At 47.6% G+C, this 22,926-nt stretch overlaps 1 protein-coding gene and 1 long non-coding RNA gene across 2 annotated transcripts in view; both read left to right on the forward strand.

Moving 5' to 3' along the window:
- The window catches only part of LOC308480976, a 74,753-nt gene extending 58,808 nt beyond the window's left edge, over window positions 1-15,945 (forward strand). The window contains exon 2 of the long non-coding RNA XR_013988377.1: window positions 14,127-15,945. This is a non-coding gene — a long non-coding RNA (uncharacterized lncRNA). The remainder of the gene's footprint in view (window positions 1-14,126) is intronic.
- LOC308480923 (lymphocyte antigen 6E-like) lies at window positions 634-11,413 on the forward strand. Its single transcript, XM_081012917.1, has 3 exons — window positions 634-791; window positions 8,240-8,353; window positions 10,985-11,413. The coding sequence occupies exons 1-3, from the start codon at window positions 737-739 to the stop codon at window positions 11,188-11,190; spliced, it is 375 nt and encodes a 124-aa protein (XP_080869043.1). The 5' UTR covers window positions 634-736; the 3' UTR covers window positions 11,191-11,413.
- Window positions 15,946-22,926: the final 6,981 nt, after the last annotated feature.

The raw sequence follows: 22,926 nt of genomic DNA on the forward strand, positions 1-22,926 counted from the left end.
TGCTGTTTCAAGGTAAAGGTAAAGTAACCCCTGACCATTAGGTCCAGTCGTAGCCGACTCTGGGGTTGCGGCGTTCATCTCACTTTACTGGCCAAGGGAGCCGGCGTACAGCTTCAGGGTCATGTGGCTAGCAGGACTAAGCCGCTTCTGGCGAATAAGAGCTGCGCACGGAAACGTCGTTTACCTTCCCGCCGGAGCGGTACCTATTTATCTACTTGCACTTTGACGTGCTTTCGAACCGCTAGGTGGGCAGGAGCAGGGACAGAGCAATTGGAGCTCACTCCGTCGCGGGGATTCGAACCGTCGACCTTCTGATCAGCAAGTCCCAGGCTCAGTGGTTTAACCCACAGCGCCACCCGCGTCCCCCTTTGCTGTTTCAAAGAGCCCCTCAAACTGAGCCAGATTCCTTCTGAAAATCCGTGTCACTTTGCAACAGATGGAATCCAACAGGCCACGCTGTGTCCTATTTTAAAAAACCTGCATCTAAAGCCAAGAAAAACAGACTGCCATGTGGCAAAAGGTTCACATCCCGGGTCAAGAAAAAATAAAGGAGTGGGGGGGGGGGAGTTTTAAGAGAAGGCTACACAAGTGCAACAAGCACAGCGGGAATTTCCAGCAAAAAAAAAACCTGTGAGCAATCAGATCCTTCTCCCTCTGATGGCACCGCCCTAAATAAGCATCATATAATGTCAGAACTGCCAGCTGTTCCTTTCCAGCTGGTTAAGACCTTGCCAGGATGAAGACTTTCACTGCCGTACTCTTGGTGGTTGCAGCCCTATGCCTGGAGCAAGGTGAGTTTCACTGGGGTTAACCCAAGGAGAGGTGGGGAGATTTTGAGAAGGGGCCTGGGAAACATATTTGAATAGTTATAGGCATGGAGTGCACCCTTTGTTGTTGAGGTGCTGCAATGGAGAGAGAGAATGCCCACTGCTGAAAACAGGTTTTGGAGCTGCTTTAAATCCTCAGCTCTTTGCAGGTAGGGAAGAAATTGACTATGTTTGCATTTTAAGAGAAGCCACTCATTTGCACTTCTAGGACCAATGCATGGACCAAAGCACAGATTATCCATTGCAATTTGCACTTCTCTGATTTTTGCAGGGTGCAGTTCCCCAGCCAACGAGTGTCAGCATTCGTGTGCATCAAAATGCATACATTTGTGGAAATAAAGTGCAAAAATGCTTCATACTGGGGGAATTGATTGCAAAACTGTGTAAACGGGGGCAAAATGTGTGTTTATTTTTTATTTTGTTTGTTTGTTTTTGTTTTATTTATTTCAAAACCAAAAAAAATTGCAAACATCAGATTCAAAATCCATATTCATTTTCTAACATAAGCCTATTACATAGATTACCTAAATTGAAATATATCTAATTGCTCTAGGCTTCCCTTTGCTGTATGTACCGGTAAATACAACACAATTAACAAATTATATTATAAATGATATTATAGGTTCCCATATACTGGGGCAAAAAGTGTGTTTATTGGAATAAATTAGCACTAAAATGCCGATGGATTTTCATGAGAATTATTCTCAATATTGCTATTTTGCAAATAGCTGCAGAAATGTGGAAAGCTGAATTTAAGAATGCAAAGATCAGATTTGATAGGCTTGTCCATCCTTAAGTGCAACTGTTCTGCTTGGGAGCTGCTGGCTGAAACCTAACATCTCTAACTGAAGATGAAGCAATCCACCGTATTTTTCGCTCTATAAGACACACCAGACCACAAGACACACCTAGTTTTTGGAGGAGGAAAACAAGAAAAAAAATATTCTGGATCTCAGAAGCCAGAAGAGCAAGAGGGATCGCTGCGCAGCGAAAGCAGCAATCCCTCTTGCTGTTCTGGCTTCTGTGATAGCTGCGCAGCCTGCATTCACTCCATAAGACACACACACATTTCCCCTTACATTTTAGGAGGGGGAAAGTGAGTCTTATAGAGCAAAAAATACGGTACCTAAATCTGTTGACAAACCCCGTTACACAGGCTCTTAAAGCACCTGCCTTTTAGTGAGTGGCAGTGGTCCATGTTCAACCTCGTCCAGCTTTTTCTATTCCCAGGCAGGCAGCCCTGCTATCTAAGCGTCTTTCACTGGACTTGGGGCTTTTAACTTGCTAAGTAAAAGGTAAAGGTACCCCTGCCCGTACGGGCCAGTCGTGTCCGACTCTGGGGTTGCGTGCTCATCCCGCTTAAGAGGCCGGGAGCCAGCGCTGTCCGAAGACACTTCCGGGTCACGTGGCCAGCGTGACGAAGCTGCTCTGGCGAGCCAGCACCAGCGCAGCACACGGAAACGCCGTTTACCTTCCCGCTATAAAGCGGTACCTATTTATCTACTTGCACTTAGGGGTGCTTTCGAACTGCTAGGTGGGCAGGAGCTGGGACCGAACAACGGGAGCTCACCCCACCGCGGGGATTCGAACCGCTGACCATACGATCGGCAAGTCCTAGGCTCTGTGGTTTAACCCACAGCGCCACCCGCGTCCCTTTAACTTGCTAGCTATTGGCTATTTATTGCCACTGAGCAGTGGTTATTCTGCGGCTAGCTCAGACTTCACACAGGTAAGCAGACAGAGGGCTCTTTGCAACAACCAGTAGCAGCCGCAATTTCCTTACAGAGCGCAAAGGAATATAATCACTTGCCAAATAAGCAAATAAAATCCCCAAACGACAGTTTGAAATGTCGTGACTTAAAACTCAGGGTCATCTTCACGGTCCTTATTTTAACGACGGTCTCCAGACATTTTGCTGGGCGTGGAAAGATGCTGTGCCTTGCACATTTCTAAATGGAGGAGTGCTGGGAAGGTTTTCTTGCAAACTGGACTATGTAGATTAAAGTTCTACCGGTAAAGGGTGTGGCTTGGAGATAGAGCACCTGCTTTGCATGCAGATGATCCCTAATCCAATCCAATTCAATCCCTGGTGTCTCCGGGTAAGGCTGGGAGAAATCTGACAAACTGGAACATGTCCAGAGGAGGGCAACCAAAATGGTCAAAGGCCTGGAAACGATGCCTTATGAGGAACGGCTAAGGGAGCTAGGCATGTTTAGCCTGGAGAAGAGGAGGTTAAGGGGTGATATGATAGCCATGTTCAAATATATAAAAGGATGTCACATAGAGGAGGGAGAAAGCTTGTTTTCTGCTGCTCCAGAGAAGCAGACACGGAGCAATGGATCCAAACTACAAGAAAGAAGATTCCACCTAAACATTAGGAAGAACTTCCTGACAGTTAGAGCTGTTTGACAGTGGAATTTGCTGCCAAGGAGTGTGGTGGAGTCTCCTTCTTTGGAGGTCTTTAAGCAGAGGCTTGACAACCATATGTCAGGAGTGCTCTGATGGTGTTTCCTGCTTGGCAGGGGGTTGGACTCGATGGCCCTTGTGGTCTCTTCCAACTCTATGATTCTATGATTCTATGAAATCCAGGAGGGTCACTGTCAGTCAATGCAATGCTGAGCTAAGATGAACCAGATGGTTCAACTCAGCCTAAGGCAATTTCCTCAGTTCTTCTTAATTGAGGTTCCCACCCCGTGCCCAGATCTTAATTTCCTTTCCCTTGATAAGAGAAAGCTTGGAAAACCTGCTCAGCCTGAGGCTGAGGTTGTGTTCTTTCACACCTTCTGGGTTGTTTGTGACGGTGTGTCAGATGTTGAGTTTGCAGGTCTGTGGCTGTCAATGTATGGCTACAAATGGCAGGAATCATGTCTGAAATCCTTTGGGTCTAACTAAAGCCCAATAGTGGTGATTCCCAATAGAACATTCTTCTAAGTATGCTATGCTTCTAAATATTCTAAAACAGGGGTCAGCAACCTTTTTCAGCCGTGGGCTGGGCCACTGTCCCTCAGACCATGTGGTGGGGTGGGCCAGACTATATTTTGAAAAATAATATGAATGAATTCCTATGCCCCACAAATAACCAAGAGATGCATTTTAAATAAAAAGACACATTCTACTCATGTAAAAACACGCCGATTCCCGGACCGTCTGCGGGCTGGATTGAGAAGGCGATTGGACCGCATCCGGCCCCTGGGCCTTAGGTTGGCTACCCCTGTTCTAAAACAACATATTAAAATACAGTAATGCATCAAACATTAAAAGCTTCCCTAAACAGGGCTGCCTTCAGATGTCTTCTAAAAGTCTAGTAGTTGTTGTCCTCTTTAACATTTGTTGGGAGGGCGTTCCACAGGGCGGGTGCCACCACCGAAAAGGCCCTCTGCCTGGTTCCCTGTAACTTGGCTTCTCGCAGGGAGGGAACCACCAGAAGGCCCTCAGAGCTGGACCTCAGTGTCTGGGCGGAACGATGGGGGTGGAGACACTCCTTCAGGTATCCTGGTCCGAGGCTGTTTAGGGCTTTAAAGGTCAGACCAACACTTTGAATTGTGCTCAGAAATGTACTGGGAGCCAGTGTAGGTTTTTCAAGATTGGTGTTATATGGTCTCGGCGGCCGCAAGGCAAGAGGTTCATAGCTGAACGGAAGCTACAAAGAGGTACCTGCTGTTGGCACACCCTTCCCACGAAGCGTTTACAGACAAGGTGGGGCGATCTCACCCATCAGACTCTGTCACCCTCTGTTGCGATCACACATTCACACTCTTGTCTGGTGGGTGGATCTCATCCTACCTACGAAGGCGCTGCCTGGCTCTCAGTGACAAGACTATGTCCTGCCTCATCGCCTTCCCCTCTGACTCCACTTCCTCCCGTCCAACTCCTCCCTCTGGCTGGGCAAAGTGTTCTGCCCTCCTTGATTTGGCTCTGCACTCCACTGGAAGGTCCAAAAAGAGATCTAGAAGATCAGCTTCTCCCTCTCTGACATCTAGGGTCACAAAGGGGGAACACCTCTCCCTCATCTCTGGGTACCAGCCTTCCAGCCCTGCAGTCCTTGCTCCTCTTTCTTCTCCTCCTCTAACAGCAAGGGGTGATGGAAGTTTTAGTCTGGCAACATCTGGAGAGCCAAAGGTTCCCCAGACCTGCTGCAGAGCTTTTCTTCAGTTTAGAAGAAGGATGCTTAAGGTAGGGACAATGCTGAGGTGTCTGAAAATATACATGAGTTCGGGTCATAGTTGGAGAAGAGCACTTCTGCCTCTCTTGATACCAGAATCCAGGATCAAGTGGCCAAGCATGGTGGGAACTGTGGTCCAGCAATATCTGGGGGGCTGCAGATGTTCTACATCCATTTAGACAGCCTTCATCAACCTGGAGTCTTAGGGTTTTTTGTGTGTTGATTTTATTGAGAACTACCATTATACACCTGTATTAAATGGAAACCGAAGAATGGATGCTTTTGAATTATGGTGCTGGAGGAGACTCTTGAGAGTCCCATGGACTGCAAGAAGATCAGACCTATCCATTCTGAAGGAAATCAGCCCTGAGTGCTCAGTGGAAGGACAGATCGTGAAGCTGAGGCTTCAATACTTTGGCCACCTCATGAGAAGAGAAGACTCCCTGGAAAAGACCCTGATGTTGGGAAAGATGGAGGGCACAAGGAGAAGGGGACGGCAGAGGATGAGATGGTTGGACAGTGTTCTCGAAGCTACCAGTATGAGTCTGACCAAACTGCGGGAGGCAGTGGAAGACAGGAGTGCCTGGCGTGCTCTGGTCCATGGGGTCATGAAGAGGCGGACACGACTAAGCAACACACAACCCATAATTGTGGACCCAATCCTTTGGACTACTCTGCCAACAGACTCCTTTGGCTTTCATTTTTAAGCACCTACTGAGAACCACTTAATTCTGTCTGGCTTACGCAGGCACCTAAGAATGCATCTTTGCACAACAGTTCCCCGATTTCTGGTTTCAATTTTTTAATAACCCTACAGTTCTTATTTTTTAAGAACCCTACAGTTTTTTAAGAACCCTACAGTTCTTAAAAAAAAACAATTTTTTAAGAACCCTACAGTTCTTATTATACTGTTTCATGAGTTTGACCAAACTGCAGGAGGCAGTGGAAGACAGGAGTGCCTGGCATGCTCTGGTCCATGGGGTCACGAAGAGTCGGACACGACTAAACAACAACAACAACAAACCATTCAGTATTCCATTAAAACTTGTTCACACTGTTGACTAAACAACAACAAAATGGAAACACAAATTACCCAGCAATACTCCAGAGCAGACAGAAGGACTACAACTCCCATCAGGACTTTCTGGTAGGAGCTGATGGGAATTGTAGTCCAAAACATCCTGAGGGGGCCAGGCTGGTGGCACAGCTGGCTCTGGAAGCCCCTGCAAAAGTTGTACTGAGGGCAGGATCAAAGGGTTGCCTGTATGGCACAGCATGTCGAAATATGAAGCAATGCTTGTGGAAGGTCTGGTTGTTCTTGTATCTCAGCGTCTCTTCGTGAGAGTGAAGTTTATGGACTGGTCTCGTGGCTTGGAGCGAGTCAGCTCCACCATTAAACCTCACCCTGCCCTCTCCCTTCCCATAACTCAGGCACCCCGAAGCTCAGGGGCCCCATTGTTTTGAAGTTCTTTCCCATCAAAGAGGCACCTCACGCCCACTGGCATCACAAGAGCACCCAGTATCACCCTAATAATCTCCGACTTGCCAAACACCCAACTTTAAAAAGGAGGGTGGCGCCCAAAACAGACCGAGTGCCTCACAGGTAAACAGCTTTAGGGAACAGAAGGGATGGCTCAGCCAAGCGCTTGATGACGAAGAGATAGGGAGAGTTGTTTCACAGAGGGAAAAATTGATGAGTGGTAGATCCAGGACAAATCAGGAAAAGGCTTCCCCTTCTTCCTATTTGTAACTGCATCTATATAAATCGTTGCCACAAAGCATTCTGTGGCATCGGCAGAATTATAATGTCTAGATTCAAGCAGTAAAGGTAAAGGGACCCCTGACCATTAGGTCCAGTCGTGGCCGACTCTGGGGTTGTGGTGCTCATCTCACTTTACTGGTTGAGGGAGCCGGCGTACAGCTTCCGGGTCATGTGGCCAGCATGACTAAGCCGCTTCTGGCAAACCAGAGCAGTGCACAGAAACGCCGTTCACCTTCCCGCCATACCTATTTATCTACTTGCACTTTGACGTGCTTTCAAACTGCTAGGTGGGCAGGAGCAGGAACTGAGCAACGGGAACTCACCCCGTCGCGGGGATTCGAACCGCCGACCTTCTGATCGGCAAGTCCTAGGCTCTGTGGTTTTACCCACAGCGCCACCTCTGTCCCTTAGAATGAAGCAGTACTACTGCTCTATTCTGCCTTGGTCAAACCACACCTGGAATACTAGGTCCAGTTCTGGGCACCACAATTTAACAAGGATGTTGAAAAGAGGGAACTTGTGTAGAGGAGGGTGACCCAGAAGATCAAGTGTCTGGAAAAAATGCTTTATGAGGGAGCTGGGGATGTTTAGCCTGGAAAAGGGGAGCCTGAGAGGAGATAAGATAGCCATCTTCCAATATCTCAAGGGCTGTCCCATGGAAGATGGAGCAAGCTTGTTTCCTCCTGCTCTGGAGGGTAGGACTCGAACCCATGGCTTCAAGTTACAAGAAAGGAGATTCCGACTAAACATCAGGAAGAATTCGCTGATAGTAAGTGGAAGAGACTCCCTCAGGAGGTTGCTGACTCTCCTTCCTTGGAGCTTTTTAAGCAGAGGTTGAATGGTCGTCTGCCATGGATGCTTTACCTGAGATTCCTGCATCAGAAGGGGTTGGACTAGATGACTCATGGTGTCCCTTCGAACCCTACAGTTCTATGATTCTATGAAAGTGTGGATTTAAAAGGAACTTAGAGAAATTCATGGCCAGGGGGAGAGTTCTATCAATGGCTATTAGCCATGTGGCTAAACAGAGCCTTCAGAGATGGACAGCATATCTCTAAACCTGGGATTATTATTAGACTACAACTCCCATCATCCCTGGCCACGACTGATGGGACTTGGAGTGCAGCAACATCTCAAGGACTACAGATTCTCCTATTCAAAGGGTGGCTGGGAACGGCCACTTAGATTTCCCACAATGCCCCTCAGCAAGCTGGTACTGGGAGCATTCTTTGGAATTAAAATGGCAGCTGAACCCAGCCACTCTGAGCCCCCGACCAGGAAATATTTTTAATAAAGGGAGTCCCGGGACAGGTGTCAGTAGAGGGGTCTGCCACTGTGTTGGGGTCCTCGCAGTGGCCCAGGGGTCCGCAGTGATGATGCCAGCCCTGGTGCCGCCCCCCCCCCGCACACATCCAAAGAATATTCGGTAGAAATCCTGTAGCTATAGCAACCTAATGCCTCCAACTTCTCCACCTCTTTTTTTTGCAGTTTCGTCCTTGCACTGTTACACGTGTGAAAAAGCGAAATCCCACGAGGAATGCACCAAGAACAGGTGTTCGGATATGAACAGATATTGCGTGTCATTGGCCCACGAAGGTCCTGGTAAGTTTCATGATCTGTTTGCAGGAAGGCAGAGAGAAAAAGGAGCTGTACTCCATCGGCCTGGCTGGCTGGAACTGAAGATTTGATAATAATAATAATAATAATAATAATAATAATAATAATTTTTATTTATATCCCGCCCTCCCCAGCCGAAGCCGGGCTCAGGGTGGCTAACAACAATAAAATAGTACAACATTCTAAAATCATTCCATTGTAAAATTAATTCAACTCAGAATGATGGCAACCATTAGGCTAAAGTTCTGTGAAGATTGCCAAAGGAGGGGGTCAGGCTGTGCCTTGGCCAAAGGCCTGGAGGAACAGCTCTGTCTTGCAGGTCCTGCGGAAAGATGTCAAGTCCCGCAGGGCCATAGTCTCTTGTGACAGAGCGTTCCACCAGATCGGGGCCACGACCAAAAAAGCCCTGGCTCTGGTTGAGGCCAGCCTAACCTCCCTGTGGCTCGGGATCTCCAAGATGTTTGTATTTGAAGACCGTAAGGTCCTCCGTGGGACATACCAGGAGAGGCGGTCCCATAGGTATGAGGGTCCTAAGCCGTATAGGGCTTTAAAGGTTAAAACCAGCACCTTAAACCTGATCCTGTACCCCACCGGGAGCCAGTGCAGCTGGTATAGTGGTATAGTATACTGATCAATTAAATTGTCAGTTTTGCATAGTGAGAAAGACAACGTTGACTTTTTAATGACCCTTTAGTCTTATTTGTTTGCGGAAAGGTCGGATGGGATGGGCTATTCCAGGAGATTTCGTTTTGGTTCGTTTGTGGGGAGATTAGATGACGTTGGCCATTTAATGAGCATTTGCACTGATTTGTTTGCATTGAAGCACGTGCTACCAAGCACATTCCAGCACATTCTATTCATCAAATTCCAGCAAAAAGCCCAGTCTTTTGGGAAAGGAAAACCTCCCAACCATTTACGATTGCTCAACCTGAATTTGCTGGCATGTGACTGAATCCCACCTGAACATAGTAGTGTTGTGGAAGTACCTATGGATAGGATTTTTAAAAAATATATCTCCTTTATTGAAAGATAAAAAGTACATAATCATAAGTGCACAGAGTAAGATAAGACACAAAGGAAGAAGCAGGAAAAAAAGAAATCGCACCCATGTAGAAAACAAAACAGAATGAGAGGTGGGAACCTGTATACATTACAAAAAAATGCTATTGTCATTTACTAGACCTAAACCTATTACGGTATTTTAATGAATACCAAATTAAATTTGCCCATGGCAAGCCTAGGTTTGTATGCAACTTGTTTGTGTGTAGCGAGTTTGTACATATATTCAGTCCAATCGTGAAGCCTCATTTTTATTTTTCCAGTTCATCGAAACCTGTCTTTGTGCCGTAGTAAGGCCACGGGTGGCGCTGTGGGTTAAACCACAGAGCCTAGGACTTACCGATCAGAAGGTCGGCGGTTCGAATCCCCACGACGGGGTGAGCTCCCGTTGCTCGGTCCCTGCTCCTGCCAACCTAGCAGTTCGAAAGCACGTCAAAGTGCAAGTAGATAAATAGGTACCACTCCAGCGGGAAGGTAAACAGTGTTTCTGTGCGCTGCTCTGGTTTCGTCAGAAGCGGCTTAGTCATGCTGGCCATATGACCCGGAAGCGAGATGAGCGCCGCAACCCCAGAGTCGGCCACGACTGGACCTAATGGTCAGGGGTCCTTTTACCTTTTTTAAGGCCACGGTCCATTCATAGTGTTTATTTGTTAGATAACCATTCCAAAGGATAATTTACTCTGCAAATTTAAGATTATTCTGTAAAGTCGTGTTGATTGTCTCTATTACCTTCTGCCAAAAATTTATCAATATGAGACCTTGTACAAACATATGTTTTAGAGAAGAATTATTCCTGAGACATCTCCAGCAGCTAGATGTCTTAGATAACCCTTTCATATAAAAGCATACTGAAGTCCAGTAAATTCTAAATATTATTTTGTGTTATATGGGTCTTAATTTGAGGTGCAGAGAACCCTTGTTATAGAACTTAACAGTTTCCCATTATTTAGTCGAGATTGAGATCCCCAATTCTTTATCCCATTCCTCTTCTATTTATTTATTTTAATTTATTTTAATTTTTAAAAAGTATATCTTTATTGATTTAAAATAAATACATTTATGGGAAGACAGACAGACAGACAGACAGACAGACAAACAAACAAACAAACAAACATACAATCAATCAATCAAACAAACAAACAAATAATAGAGAAGTCAAACAAACAACCACAATATAAGAAACAACAAAATTAATATAACTAACATCATTTATATCCATTCCTCTTTTAATAACTGCGTATCAAACTGGTTTGCTACTAATAAACATTTATATAAGACAAAAGTGGGGTTTTTAATAATGATAATGATGATGATGATGATGATGATGATAATAATAATAATAATAATAATAATAATAATAATTTATTTGTACCCCGCCCATCTGGCTGGGTTTCCCCAGCCACTCCGGGCGGTTTTATTGCTACATAAGAAAGTGCCCGTGGATAGGATTGTGCTGTTCTAAGTCAGTGAAATTCATCTCCAAACAGGGCTGACTGTTGCCACTGAACCCCACAGCAATTTCTCATTCTCCCTCCCTTAAATCCTCTTGTTTTGTAGGCAGTGAGTTTTCCGTCAGCAAGTGGTGTGCAGACGTCTGCCCAAGCAACTTTGAGATCAAGGGTGGCCAAAGGGGCATCGAGACCCAATGCTGCGTTTCCGATTACTGCAACAGCAGTGCTCCCAGCAGCGTGAAAACCAGCTATGCTCTCATGATCATGGCGATACTCGCCAGCTTTGCCTGTATCTTCCGGACGGGGCTGTGATGGGGGTGGGGGTGGTAGAGATCGCCAAATGTCTTTTTGGAAGCTCATGGGAAGCACTAATCTCCACGTCTTTTTTTTACAAGGCCTGATTCTGGCTTCGCTGAGAGCTATGCTACAAACATGATACGGGATGCTATTGCGATTTTGTACGTGATGGAGGCGGGGGGCCGCCATTTTCTGTAACGCTTGCCGATGCGGAAAAATAAAAACCTCTCTGCGTGCCGCTAAGGTTTACAACAAAGGGGGGGGACCTTTTTATGGGGGGGGGAATTAAAAAATACGACCTCCCCTACTGCATTTTGAAGTGGCCCAGTCCAAAATACAACCACCCTGTTTCTGTGTAATGGGTTGAGTGACTCTTTGAGACTTCTTGTGTCCAAAGTCTGTTTCGGGGGCTTAATCCAGCCCCTGTGGCAGTTTATTTCCGGGGATAAAATCCTAAAAAAAACACCTTTGGCCCTCACGGCCCTTCACTTCATCAAATCTGGCCCTCTTTGTTTTTTTTTTTTGTTTTTTTAAATAAATTTTTATTAATTTTCCAAACACAAAATAAAAAAACAAACAATACACAATACACAGACATACAAACATATAAACATGTATAATTTCATAACCATTTTTTCATAAACCTTACTTTCCGGACTTCCCCATACCTCCCCTTTTCTGCATCCTTGTTTTATATTTGTTCAGCAACTCCTCAGTCAACTAATTATTCAATTCAATTTCTTTTAAATTCTTCTAATATTATTAATTACAGCTGCAATTCTCTGTTTCCCAACCCCTTGACATTTTAACATTCCTGAATTTTACAACAAGTTCTAAGATAAACTTTGAATTTCTTCCAGTCTTCTTCCACTGTCTCTTTCCCCTGGTCACGGATTCTGCCAGTCAACTCCGCCAGTCCCATGTAGTCGATCACCTTCGTCTGCCATTCTTCCAGTGTGGGTAGTTGTTGTGTCTTCCAATACTTTGCTAGAAGAATCCTTGCTGCTGTGGTCGCATACATAAAAAACGTCCTGTCCTTCCTTCTCACCAATTGGCCGACGATGCCCAGGAGAAAAGCCTCAGGTTTTTTAGGGAAGGTCCATTTAAGAACCTTCTTAATTTCATTATAGATCATTTCCCAAAAAGCTTTTATCCTCGGGCACAAATCTGGCCCTCTTTGAAAAAAGTTTGGACCCCACTGCTGGCTTAGACAAAACTGATTCTCTGTTTCTGACCTTGTCCTCATTTTCTTCTGAATCTGTGTGTAGACTCAGGTTCCCATGGCCTGTTTTTTTCTCAACACGACACAAATATTCACACAAACACACACACACACACACACACACACACACACACCCTCTTCTTTTGACATTGCCTTGCAGGGGTACCAACTTGAATAAAATGGGGGGGGGGGCAGGTGAGCCCCACCCTGCAAAATCGATCACAAGACACAGCACATTCACACCATTTGAATGGCAAGGCCCATCAACCGGGAGGGGGGGCAGTCCCCTCCAATAATTTTTGGGTGGAGCCAAAGGGACGAGACCCTTATAGGTCCAATGTTGCTTTGCAGTGGACTTATTATGCTGGCAGCATGTTCCTTTGCCTTACTAATGTCTTCCCTCCACACTGGGAGGGAGAAATTTGTTCAGTTTGCATTTGGATACAAAATTCCTTCATCTGCACCTTCCCAAACCACAAACACGTGAACCGAAAACGGGACTATCCTTCAAAACGGGCACATCTTGAAATGTCGCAACGCTGCACAGGCTACGAGAAAACGGTGCAAACAAATTCACGGGCGTACGAAGTGGGGGGTGGAGGGGGCGGGCTGCCCCGGGTGTCACTCTGGGGGGATGACTGTTAGGAGCTTGGCCTACACTCAAGTAGGACCCTGGCAGAGACACATGCCCGACTGGCATTTTCTTTCCCTCCTGGTCTTTCGTTTGGGAGCTTCAAAAGCTTTCTTCAGCCCGAACATCACAGCGACTGATGCCAACAGACACAGGCACACTTAGGGATCCGCAGAGTTTGCACATCATGCGCAACAGACCTCAGCAACTCGGCATTTTGGCTAATCTACTTTATTTACATATAAATACACACAGAGCAATGCAACATGGCTCCCTCTCTCTCTAGCATCAGACAGCAAAGAGAAAAAGAACAAAGGACAATAGTCCCACTTCACGGAACACAGTAGCACAAACATCCTGTCTCCGTCACTTCCCACTCTGTGGAGTCAAAACATACAACATCATGTGAAAGACAACAATCCCATGACTGCAATCACGGAGCAGGAATTCTAACAGTGACAAGATGGCCCCTGCCTTCCCCTAGCTGTAGAGCGGCCGAGGGCGTGCGCAATCAGTATGGGTGTCACTCATGTGGCGTCCCTACGGGTTGTCGCTCTCGCGTGCCATACATACGGGCGTCCGTATGGGCTGCCTCTCGCACGGCGACCGTATGGGCTGCCGCTCTTATGCACCGTTCATATGGGTGTCCGTACAGGCTTCTTCTTGCACAGCAACCGTATGGGCTGTTGCTCTCGCACGCCGTTCATACAGGTGTCCGTATGGGCTGCCTCTCGCACGGCGACCGTACGGGCTATGGAGTGCATGTGCACTCCATACAGGATGCTGCACAAGTGCATTCCGTATGGGATGCTGCGCGGGCACAGCCCGTACGGATGTTGTGCGGGAACCACCGGGCGGTTTGCCCCGCCCCTTGGCGTCCCATCCCGGGTGCCAGAGAGGGTTCCTCCGCTACTGAACAAATGCATTTGTTGGTGAAAAGAACAGGCAAAACGCATTATCTGCTGGGAAATCGCTTGCCAAAATGTGCCTGTTAGGAGAAAGCGGGACTAAAATGCTGGTGAGGACTTTAAAGTGAAAGCACGAATAGGTGTGGGAATGTGGCAAACTGAATTTGAGATTGGAAAAACGGGGAACTAGTAAGAGCCTTCCTTCTTGCCTTCCTCGTTGGTGGTACCCCACCCATTAGACATCAGGGAGATTCGGGGCTGATTTTAGCATCACGAACGGACGTGCGAAAACAGTCATAGAATTGTAGAGTCGGAAGGGTCCCCAAGGGCCTAACCCCCTAGTCCAGTCCTTGGGATTGTGAGCCTTGACGCTCCAAATCTTGCCTAACCAAAGTGGGAAGGGCTCTGGCTCTGTGGCAGCGCAGTTGCTTTGCATGCAGAAAGTCCCTGGCATTTCCAGATTAGGCTGGGAGAGGCCAGCCAGGAAAACAAGTGATAATACCACTTGCCCAAGGAAATCATAATGCACATTCCATTGAAGAATGCTGCCCTCTAATGGGCAACAACAAAGAGCCGGATTTGGTTGTTTGGAGAAAAAGCAGCCCTGAAAATCAGGCATGGATCTGCTCAGGAATGGGGTCCAGACAATGCATTGCAACGAACAAAGAGCACTAAGTGTTGAGATCCTTTGAATCACACACGCCGCTTCTTTTACGTCAGGCAGGAGCTTCCTTAAATCTTCCTGTCCCTGCTCTCCTCTCATAATCTCAGGGCCGGGGCGGGAGAGTGCTAGAGTCCTGTCTAGTCAAGTTGTGTGGGATCAATACCAAACTGTTACCTCCGAGGATGTGGACAGGCTGCTTGGACGAGTGAAACCAACCACCTGTCTCCTTGATCCTTGCCCATCCTGGCTTATAAAAGCTAGCCAGGAAGGGCTGGGCAATGGGCTTCGTGGGGTGGTGAATGCTTCTCTCCGTGAGGGAGCCTTCCCAGACCCGCTGAAAGAGGCGGTTATCAAACCGCTTCTTAAAAAACCATCTTTAGATGCTGCCAATATGGCCAACTATCGCCCAGTCTCAAATCTTCCATTCTTGGGGAAGGTGATTGAGCGAGTGGTTGCTGAACAACTCCAGGCATGCCTGGAAGAAGCAGACCATTTGGATCCCTTCCAGTCGGGATTCAGGCCTCATCATGGGACTGAAACTGCCTTGGTCACACTGGTCAATGATCTCCGGCAGGCTAGGGACAAAGGTGAGAGCTGTTTGCTAGTTCTACTGGATCTCTCAGCAGCTTTTGACACCATCAACCATAACATCCTTCTGAACCATCTAGAGGGGCTGGGAGCTGGGGGCACTGTCATACAGTGGTTCCGCTCCTTCCTCCTGGGCCGTGTTCAGAAAGTGGTGGTGGGGGATGAGTGTTCAGACCCCTGGACCATCACTTGTAGGGTGCTTCAGGGTTCCGTCCTCTCCCCCATGCTTTTCAACATCTACATGCAGCCGCTGGGAGAGATCATCAGGGGGTTTGGGCTGGGTGTTCATCAGTATGCGGATGATACCCAGCTCTACCTCTCTTTCAAATCGGAACCAGTGAAGGTCCTGTGTGAGGGTCTAGAGGCGGTTGGAGGATGGATGGCGGCTAACAGACTGAGGGCACAAGGAGAAGGGGACGACAGAGGACGAGATGGTGGGACAGTGTTCTTGAAGCTACCAGCATGAGTTTGACCAAACTGCGGGAGGCAGTGGAAGACAGGAGTGCCTGCCGTGCTCTAATCCATGGGGTCACGAAGAGTCGGACACGACTAAATGAATAAACAACAACAACACTCCTTTCTGTGATGTATGAATGTTTCGGGGGTGGTCTTGGACTCCAGGGCGGGCAATTTAAAATGTCTATATAAGGGCAGACACACCTTGGTTCTGGGCCTTCCTCCTTTCCTGCGTGTGAAGAAGGGGGCACCCCATTGCAACAGTTAAATAAAGATCAGGATTACTAGCTGCTTTGTTTCTCAGTATTCTCTGGTTGGCCTCTGTCCTTTCCTCCGACCGATGGAGAACATACAAAGGACTCTATAAAGGCTCTTTTTCCCCCATAAGGGAATAAGGACAGATTTTCGTTTATTACAGGAGTAAACTCTACACAGATCTAAATTGGAGCTCTTAAGGCAGTTGGATGGCACCTTGTACGCCTCCTTCCGACAGCTCATACAGCCAAGCTGGTGCCAAAAATCTTGCTCTGAGGCCAAGGGGGGGGAGGGTCCTGTCATCTGGGTAGCCCAGGACCCCCAGACATGCTGCCCTGGCTTGCACCCTGGGGAGGTTACTTCAGTGCTGCTAACACAATGGTTCACCCCTGGAGGCACACTCCATTGCTTCTCGAGAGAGACGGATGCTGGCAACAGTGATGTCCCTCTCCCCACCAAAGAATGTCTCACATAGTGTCCTTCTGGGAGAGGCATGGCCATCCAGGAATGTGGTCCAATCAGCAGTCAGGCTTTGTTGTTTTAAATATCACATTTAATGTTAAGCTAAGGACAGCCATTTTACAAAACCCACACAATCTCTATAATCATGGGAGAGGAGACTTTCACCCCACTCCAACTTCCCGAATTCTAATAACTTCATTTGGGCCAAAGTTTGGTCCAGCACCCATCCATTATCCCCTCTCTCCTTGCCAGGAGCTGCTAAGGCTGTAGCCAAGAGCCCACAGCGCCCCCTTGTGATGAACCTCCAGAGTTAAAGGTTGGACTTGGAGCATCTCCCTTAAGCCATAAAAGATCCCTGGATCCTGAAGCGGTTCCACCTGGCCGGACTGGCCATTGGCTCACCTTGATGCAAAGGGCTTAAAAGCTTCAGGCTGGGGTTTTGACTGTGCAGTGAAGGGGTGGTTTTAGGGCAGTGCAAGACTGGGTGCTGGCCAGCAGGCGGTGCCAAAACAATGTTGTAGAATGGAACAGGAGAGTTAGGGAGTGCCGAATTTAGGCACTCCTGGCAAATAGAAGGGGAAGAAATGGAGGCAGTGAGAGATTTTACTTTCTTGGGCTCCATGATCACTGCAGATGGTGACAGCAGTCACGAAATTAAAAGACGCCTGCTTCTTGGGAGAAAAGCAATGACAAACCTAGACAGCATCTTAAGCAGAGACATCACCTTGCCGACAAAGGTCTGTATGGTTCAAGCTATGGTTTTCCCAGTAGTGATGTATGGAAGTGAGAGCTGGACCATAAAGAAGGCTGATTGCCAAAGAATTGATGCTTTTGAATTATGGTGCTGCAGGAGACTCTGGAGAGTCCCATGGACTGCAAGAAGATCAAACCTCTCCATCCTTAAGGAAATCAGCCTTGAGTGCTCACTGGAAGGACAGATCCTGAAGCTGAGGCTCCAAGACTTTGGCCACCTCATGAGAAGAGAAGACTCCCTGGAAAAGACCCTGATGCTGGGAAAGATGGAGGGCACAAGGAAAAGGGGACAACAGAGGACAAGGTGGCTGGACAGTGTTCTTGAAGCTACCAGCATGAGTTTGACCAAACTGCGGGAGGCAGTGGGAGACAGGAGTGCCTGGCGTGCTCTGGTCCAGGGGGTCACGAAGAGTCGGATATGACTAAACGAAGAAACAGTAACAACAACAAATTTAGGCAGTGCTGAAAGTTGAGTGCCGAAAGTCCGCCACTGGGCAAGGGGAATATTTACTGGGGCTCAACTTGCTTTGTTTTGTTCCCTCTGACTCAGTTCTGAAGGAAGGAAGATGTTGGGAAAACAGGGATTGTTTGAAACTTCAGAACGGTGAAAAGGTCTCGGAATGGGCCCTTTGGAAAACAGTGGGCCCTTTGCTCCTGCCCCCCTAAGTCAGGCACATTAATTTCAATAGGTCTACTCTTAGTAAAACTTAGTTGACTACCATTCCATGTGTCTGGGGCTTCGATCCGCCGCTCTGCTATTGACAGCCATCCAGATCCAAAGTCTTTGTAAAGCTGGAACAACCCTCAGGACAGGCCAACACCCCATAGCGTATCAATATTGCTTAAATAATGCATCTCTTCAGGGCTGTAATTTCCTGACATTTTGGAGCTTGACAGAACATGCAAAGCCCTTCATGCAGCCTGTTAAACTGGGAGATGGTCTGCTTGTTTTGTTAATCAAATTAAAGTCACATCAACACAGTCACATCTGAGTTTTATAAATAGCTCGTGTTTACATCTTCTGAGTTTCGATACAAGGTGTGGCTTTTCCTATTGCAATGCTAAAGCAATAGGAAAAGAGCATCTCTGGGGAGAACTGGGACAGTGTTTTGCCATTCCCAGCACCACAGGAACAGTCAAACTAGATGATCCTGGAAGCCTCTTATGCAGGGACCAACAATCTCCCACTCTTGCCCCTTAGCCACTGGTGTTTAGAGGTAGACCGGCCCTGAATATAACAATAATAATAATAATTTATTTATACTCCGTCCATTTGGCTGGGTTTCCCCAGCCATTCTGGGTGGCTCCCAACAGAATTAATGATAATAACAATGATGAAAAAGAGATAAAACATCAAACAATAAAAACTTCCCTCAACAGGGCTGCCTTCAGATTTCTTCTAGAAGTCTGGTAGTTGTTTTTCTCTTTGACATCTGGTGGGAGGGTGTTCCACAGGGTGGGTGCCACTACCGAGAAGGCCCTCTGCCTGGTTCCCTGTAACTTCGCTTCTCGCAGTGAGGGAATCGCCAGAAGGCCCTCGGAGCTGGACCTCAGTGTCCGGGCTGAACGATGGGGGTGGAGACGCTCCTTCAGGAATACTGGACCGAGGCCATTTAGGGTTTTAAAGGTCAGCACCAACACTTTGAATTGTGATCGGAAACGTACTGGGAGCCAGTGTAGGTCTTTCAAGACCGGTGTTATATGGTCTTGGCAGCCGCTCCCAGTCGTCAGTCTAGCTGCCGCATTCTGGATTAGTTGCAGTTTCCGGGTCACCTTCAAAGGTAGCCCCACATAGAGCGCATTGCAGTAATCCAAGCAGGAGATAACTAGAGCATGCACCACTCTGGTGAGACAGTCTGTGGGCAGGTAGGGTCTCAAATGGAGCTGGTAGACAGCCTCCCTGGACGCAGAACTGATCTGTGCCTCTATGGACAGCTGTGAGTCCAAAATGACTCTCAGGCTGTGCACCTGGTCCTTCAGGGGCACAGTTACCCCATTCAGAACCAGGGAGTCTCCCACAGTTTGAAGACTGTCGCGATAGGACTCCCACCTGCCTCAAGGTGGAACAAGATGGAAGTTCCGAACAAAAGAGAACCCAAACTTTTAGTAGCTGCTAATCCCCATGTTACCTCATGAAAGGGAAGGTCTGGTGGCAGTAATCTGAGCATCCTGGACCCTGCCCCATGGTTCCCCTTGCCCTCCACCAAACACCCATCAAGTGTAACAAAAAAGATATTTACATTTCCCTGTTTCCCAGCCAAGCTAATCACACCCTTTAGACTTCATCTGGGTTTGTTATTTCTGGAATGGCTACCTGTCTGGCACTCAGGTATCAGGATGCCAGGGATTATCACTCAGGCAGAGGGGCTGCTGAGTAGCTGAGCTCACATGTCTATATGAATTTCTGAAGTTTTCCCAGTGAGCCAGTATATAGATACATTGATCAGTGAATTCTTACATTTGGTATCGTGCAGCAAAGACCCTTTGAATAGATAGAAAGAAACTGTGAGGAAGTGTTTTGTGGGGACAAGTCACAAAAGTCACAAAAGTGATTGTGCTGATTTTGGTAGTGGGCTGCATGTGCATGATATCTGCTGGAGGGGCAACCCCCCCAACCTATACATAAATTCCTGCAACACCCTTAGCCCTCCATGAATTTGTCTAAGCCTCTTTTCAAACCATCCAAGTTGGTGCCCGCCTCTACCTTCCTGTGGCAGTGAGTTCCGCAGCTGAACTACGTGCAAAGCGTCTCCTTTATTGTGGCCTGAATCTTACCATCTTCAGCCCCTGTGAGGGTGAGTTCAGGACTGTGGAGGGGAGGGAGGGAGGAATTTTCAAGGAGGAAGAAGCAGGTCTTTGGCCCATTTCTCACCTTCTCACCCCTTGCTTTTTCCTATAAGACCTATTGCAGTCGTTAAGAGTCGTCAACAGGCTCATCTCAGCTATCTGCCAATCACCCATTCCCACCACCCTTCTGAGTAATACCCCTCCCCACCTTCTCACTATATAGAAGGATCTGGCAACTTCTGTTTCAGTGTATCTGAAGAAGTGTGCTTGCACACGAAAGCTCATACCAAGAACTAACTTAGTTGGTCTTTAAGGTGCTACTGGAAGGAATTTTTTTGTTTTGACTATGGCAGACCAACACGGCTACCTATCTGTTTAGAAATTAAGTCCTGCTTCCTCGCCCTTCCGCTGGGACTCACAAATTGCGAGGCCACCCCCAGCAGAGAGTGCTGCCTGCCTGCCTGCCGTCTCTGTGGGCGGTTGTATCGCCACTTTTGCAATGGGATTGTGTAGGAGGCTTTGGAAACGGTGAGTCACAGTGGTGCGTGTGACTTGCCATGCTTGAGGGAGCCCGTTTCTCATTGTGCAACACTTCAGCTGCGCCGATCTCAGGGTTGCGAAGCCGCGGTCTGCAGCTCAGGATACAGGCCCTGCGTTCCACTCATCTGTGAGGGTGTCCGGCAGGAACTTACAAATGGAAAGCGTAATGCTGGTGGTCAACAAAAGAGGTTTAAAGACTCTCTCAAGGCAAAGCTATACTTAAAAAATGTTATAAAAACACCAACAATTGGGAAATGCTGGCCTGCAAGCACTCCAATTGGAGAACAGCCTTTACCAAAGGTGTCATGGGCTTTGAAGACACTTGAACTCAGGACGCAAGGGAGAAACGCGCTAAGAGGAAGGCACACTTGGCAAATCCACACAGTGATCAACTCCTGCCCGGAAACCTATGTCCCCACTGTGGAAGGACGTGTGGATCCAGAATTGGCCTCCACAGTCACTTACGGACTCACTGTTAAGACCATGTTCATAGAAGACAATTGAGGCTGAATCCTGACAAGACAGAAGTACTGTTTTGGGGGGACAGGGGGCTGGCAGGTGTGGGGGACTCCCTGGTCCTGAGTGGGGTAACTGTGCTCCTGAAGGACCAGGTGCGCAGCCTGGGAGTCATTTTGGACTCACAGCTGTCCATGGAGGCGCAGGTCAATTCTGTGTCCAGGGCAGCTGTTTACCAGCTCCATCTGGTACACAGGATGAGACCCTCCCTGCCCACAGACTGTCTCGCCAGAGTGATGCATGCTCTGGTTATCTCTCGCTTGGACTACTGCAATGCACTCTACATGGGGCTACCTTTGAAGGTGACTTGGAAACTACAACTAATCCAGAATGCGGCACACGTCTGACTCTTCATGACCCCATGGACCAGAGCACGCCAGGCACTCCTGTCTTCCACTGCTTGAAACCATGGGTTCAGGTTCTACCCTCCAGAGCAGGAGAAAACATGCTTGCTCCATTAGCCCTTGAGATATTTGAAGATGGCTATCTTATCTCCTCTCAGGCTCCTCTTTTCCAGGCTAAACACACCCAGCTCCTTCAACTATTCCTCATCAGGCTTGGTTTCCAGACCCTTCATAATCTTGGTCACCCTCCTCTGCACACATTCCAGCTTGTCAACATCCTTCTCAAATTGTGGCACCCAGAACTGGACACAGGACTCCAGGTGTGGTCTGTCCAAGACAGAATAGAGCGGTACAATTACTTCCCTTAATCTGGACACTAGACTTCTGTTGATGCAGCCTAGAATAGCATTGCCTTTTTTGCTGCTGCATCACACTGCGGACTCATCTTAAGCTTGTGGTCCACCAAGACCCCTAGATCCATTTCACATGTCAATCTTTTCCACGCATTCGTATGAAGCTTCAGCAATATTGATGGTTTGGCAGTGCATAGCAGAGGGTTCCACGCTGCGAAACAGCTTGACTGCAAAAGTGTTTCCACTAATAGGTTCTGCAAGGAAGGAATTGGCCATACCGAGATACTTGCTAAATATGCAGATGATTCTTAGGGTGTTGCATGATGCCACGCCAAGGACACAGGAAATGTGCAAAGCAACGCAAAGCATCTCCTTGGAAAACGTTAGGAGGGGACAAAGCTTCCGGGGTGGGAATCTGATTAGAGTCTAAAATGCGTGCAAAATGAGCACGGCGGCACACTCCTAGCAACATTAATTGGAAAGAAGACAAGCATCTTAGCATTGCTAAGTAAATGGCAGGGCAGGAAATTAAACCATTTCCTGTATTTAGACCCACATGAGCAAAACCGAACTTCTGGGTGAGTTGCAATTCAGTGGTTTCGCGCCTGACTTTGCCTTTGAAGTTTTTCTTGACTTCGGTGAGAATTGGGCACACCCGCCATTTCCTGCAGTAAATGCGTAAGAATGTAAGAAGTGCCTGCAGGATCAGGCCAATGGCCCATCTAGTCCAGCATCCTGTTCTCACAGGGGCCAACTACATGCCTATGCGAAACCCGAAAGCAGGATCTGAGCATCAGAGTCCTCTCCCCACCTGTGGCCGCCAACTAATATTCAGTGGGAGTGGGGTTATGGGTTTGCTTTTGTTTCATTCTGCATTTTGTGTTCTCATTTTGTGCTTTAATAATAATAATAATAAATTTTTATTTATATCCTGCCCTTCCTGGTTCAAAAACTGGGCTCAGGGTGGCTGACAACAAATTTAAAACACTTTAAAACACTTAATTATAAAAGCAGCATAAAATACAGTATAAAAGCATGAATAACAAGACGTGTGACTTGGGCATGCTGCAGGTCACGCGGTGAGTGCTGCCCAGCATTTTGTCACCTCCCTCAGTGGTGACGCCTGGGGCGCACCCCCACACCGCCCCCTTCCTCCGCCCCTGGTTCCCCTTCCCCGGATAAGAGTCCAGGTGGCAAACACACAAATATTGCAGTTAGCTTTCCCTTCTGAGCTCTGAGCCAAGCATCCCAGGCCCGCAGCGAAGGGTGCTG

Source organism: Podarcis pityusensis (assembly GCF_964106645.2).
Source record: "Podarcis pityusensis genome assembly, chromosome: 7".
Lineage (NCBI taxonomy): Eukaryota > Metazoa > Chordata > Lepidosauria > Squamata > Lacertidae > Podarcis > Podarcis pityusensis.

Excerpts from the sequence above, each read along its gene's own strand:
- LOC308480923 (XM_081012917.1), top strand. The coding sequence starts at position 737 with ATGAAGACTTTCACTGCCGTACTCTTGGTGGTTGCAGCCCTATGCCTG. Across the intron at positions 792-8,239 it reads AGCCCTATGCCTGGAGCAAG|TTTCGTCCTTGCACTGTTAC; the intron begins GTGAGTTTCACT and ends TTTTTTTTGCAG. Across the intron at positions 8,354-10,984 it reads ATTGGCCCACGAAGGTCCTG|GCAGTGAGTTTTCCGTCAGC; the intron begins GTAAGTTTCATG and ends CTTGTTTTGTAG.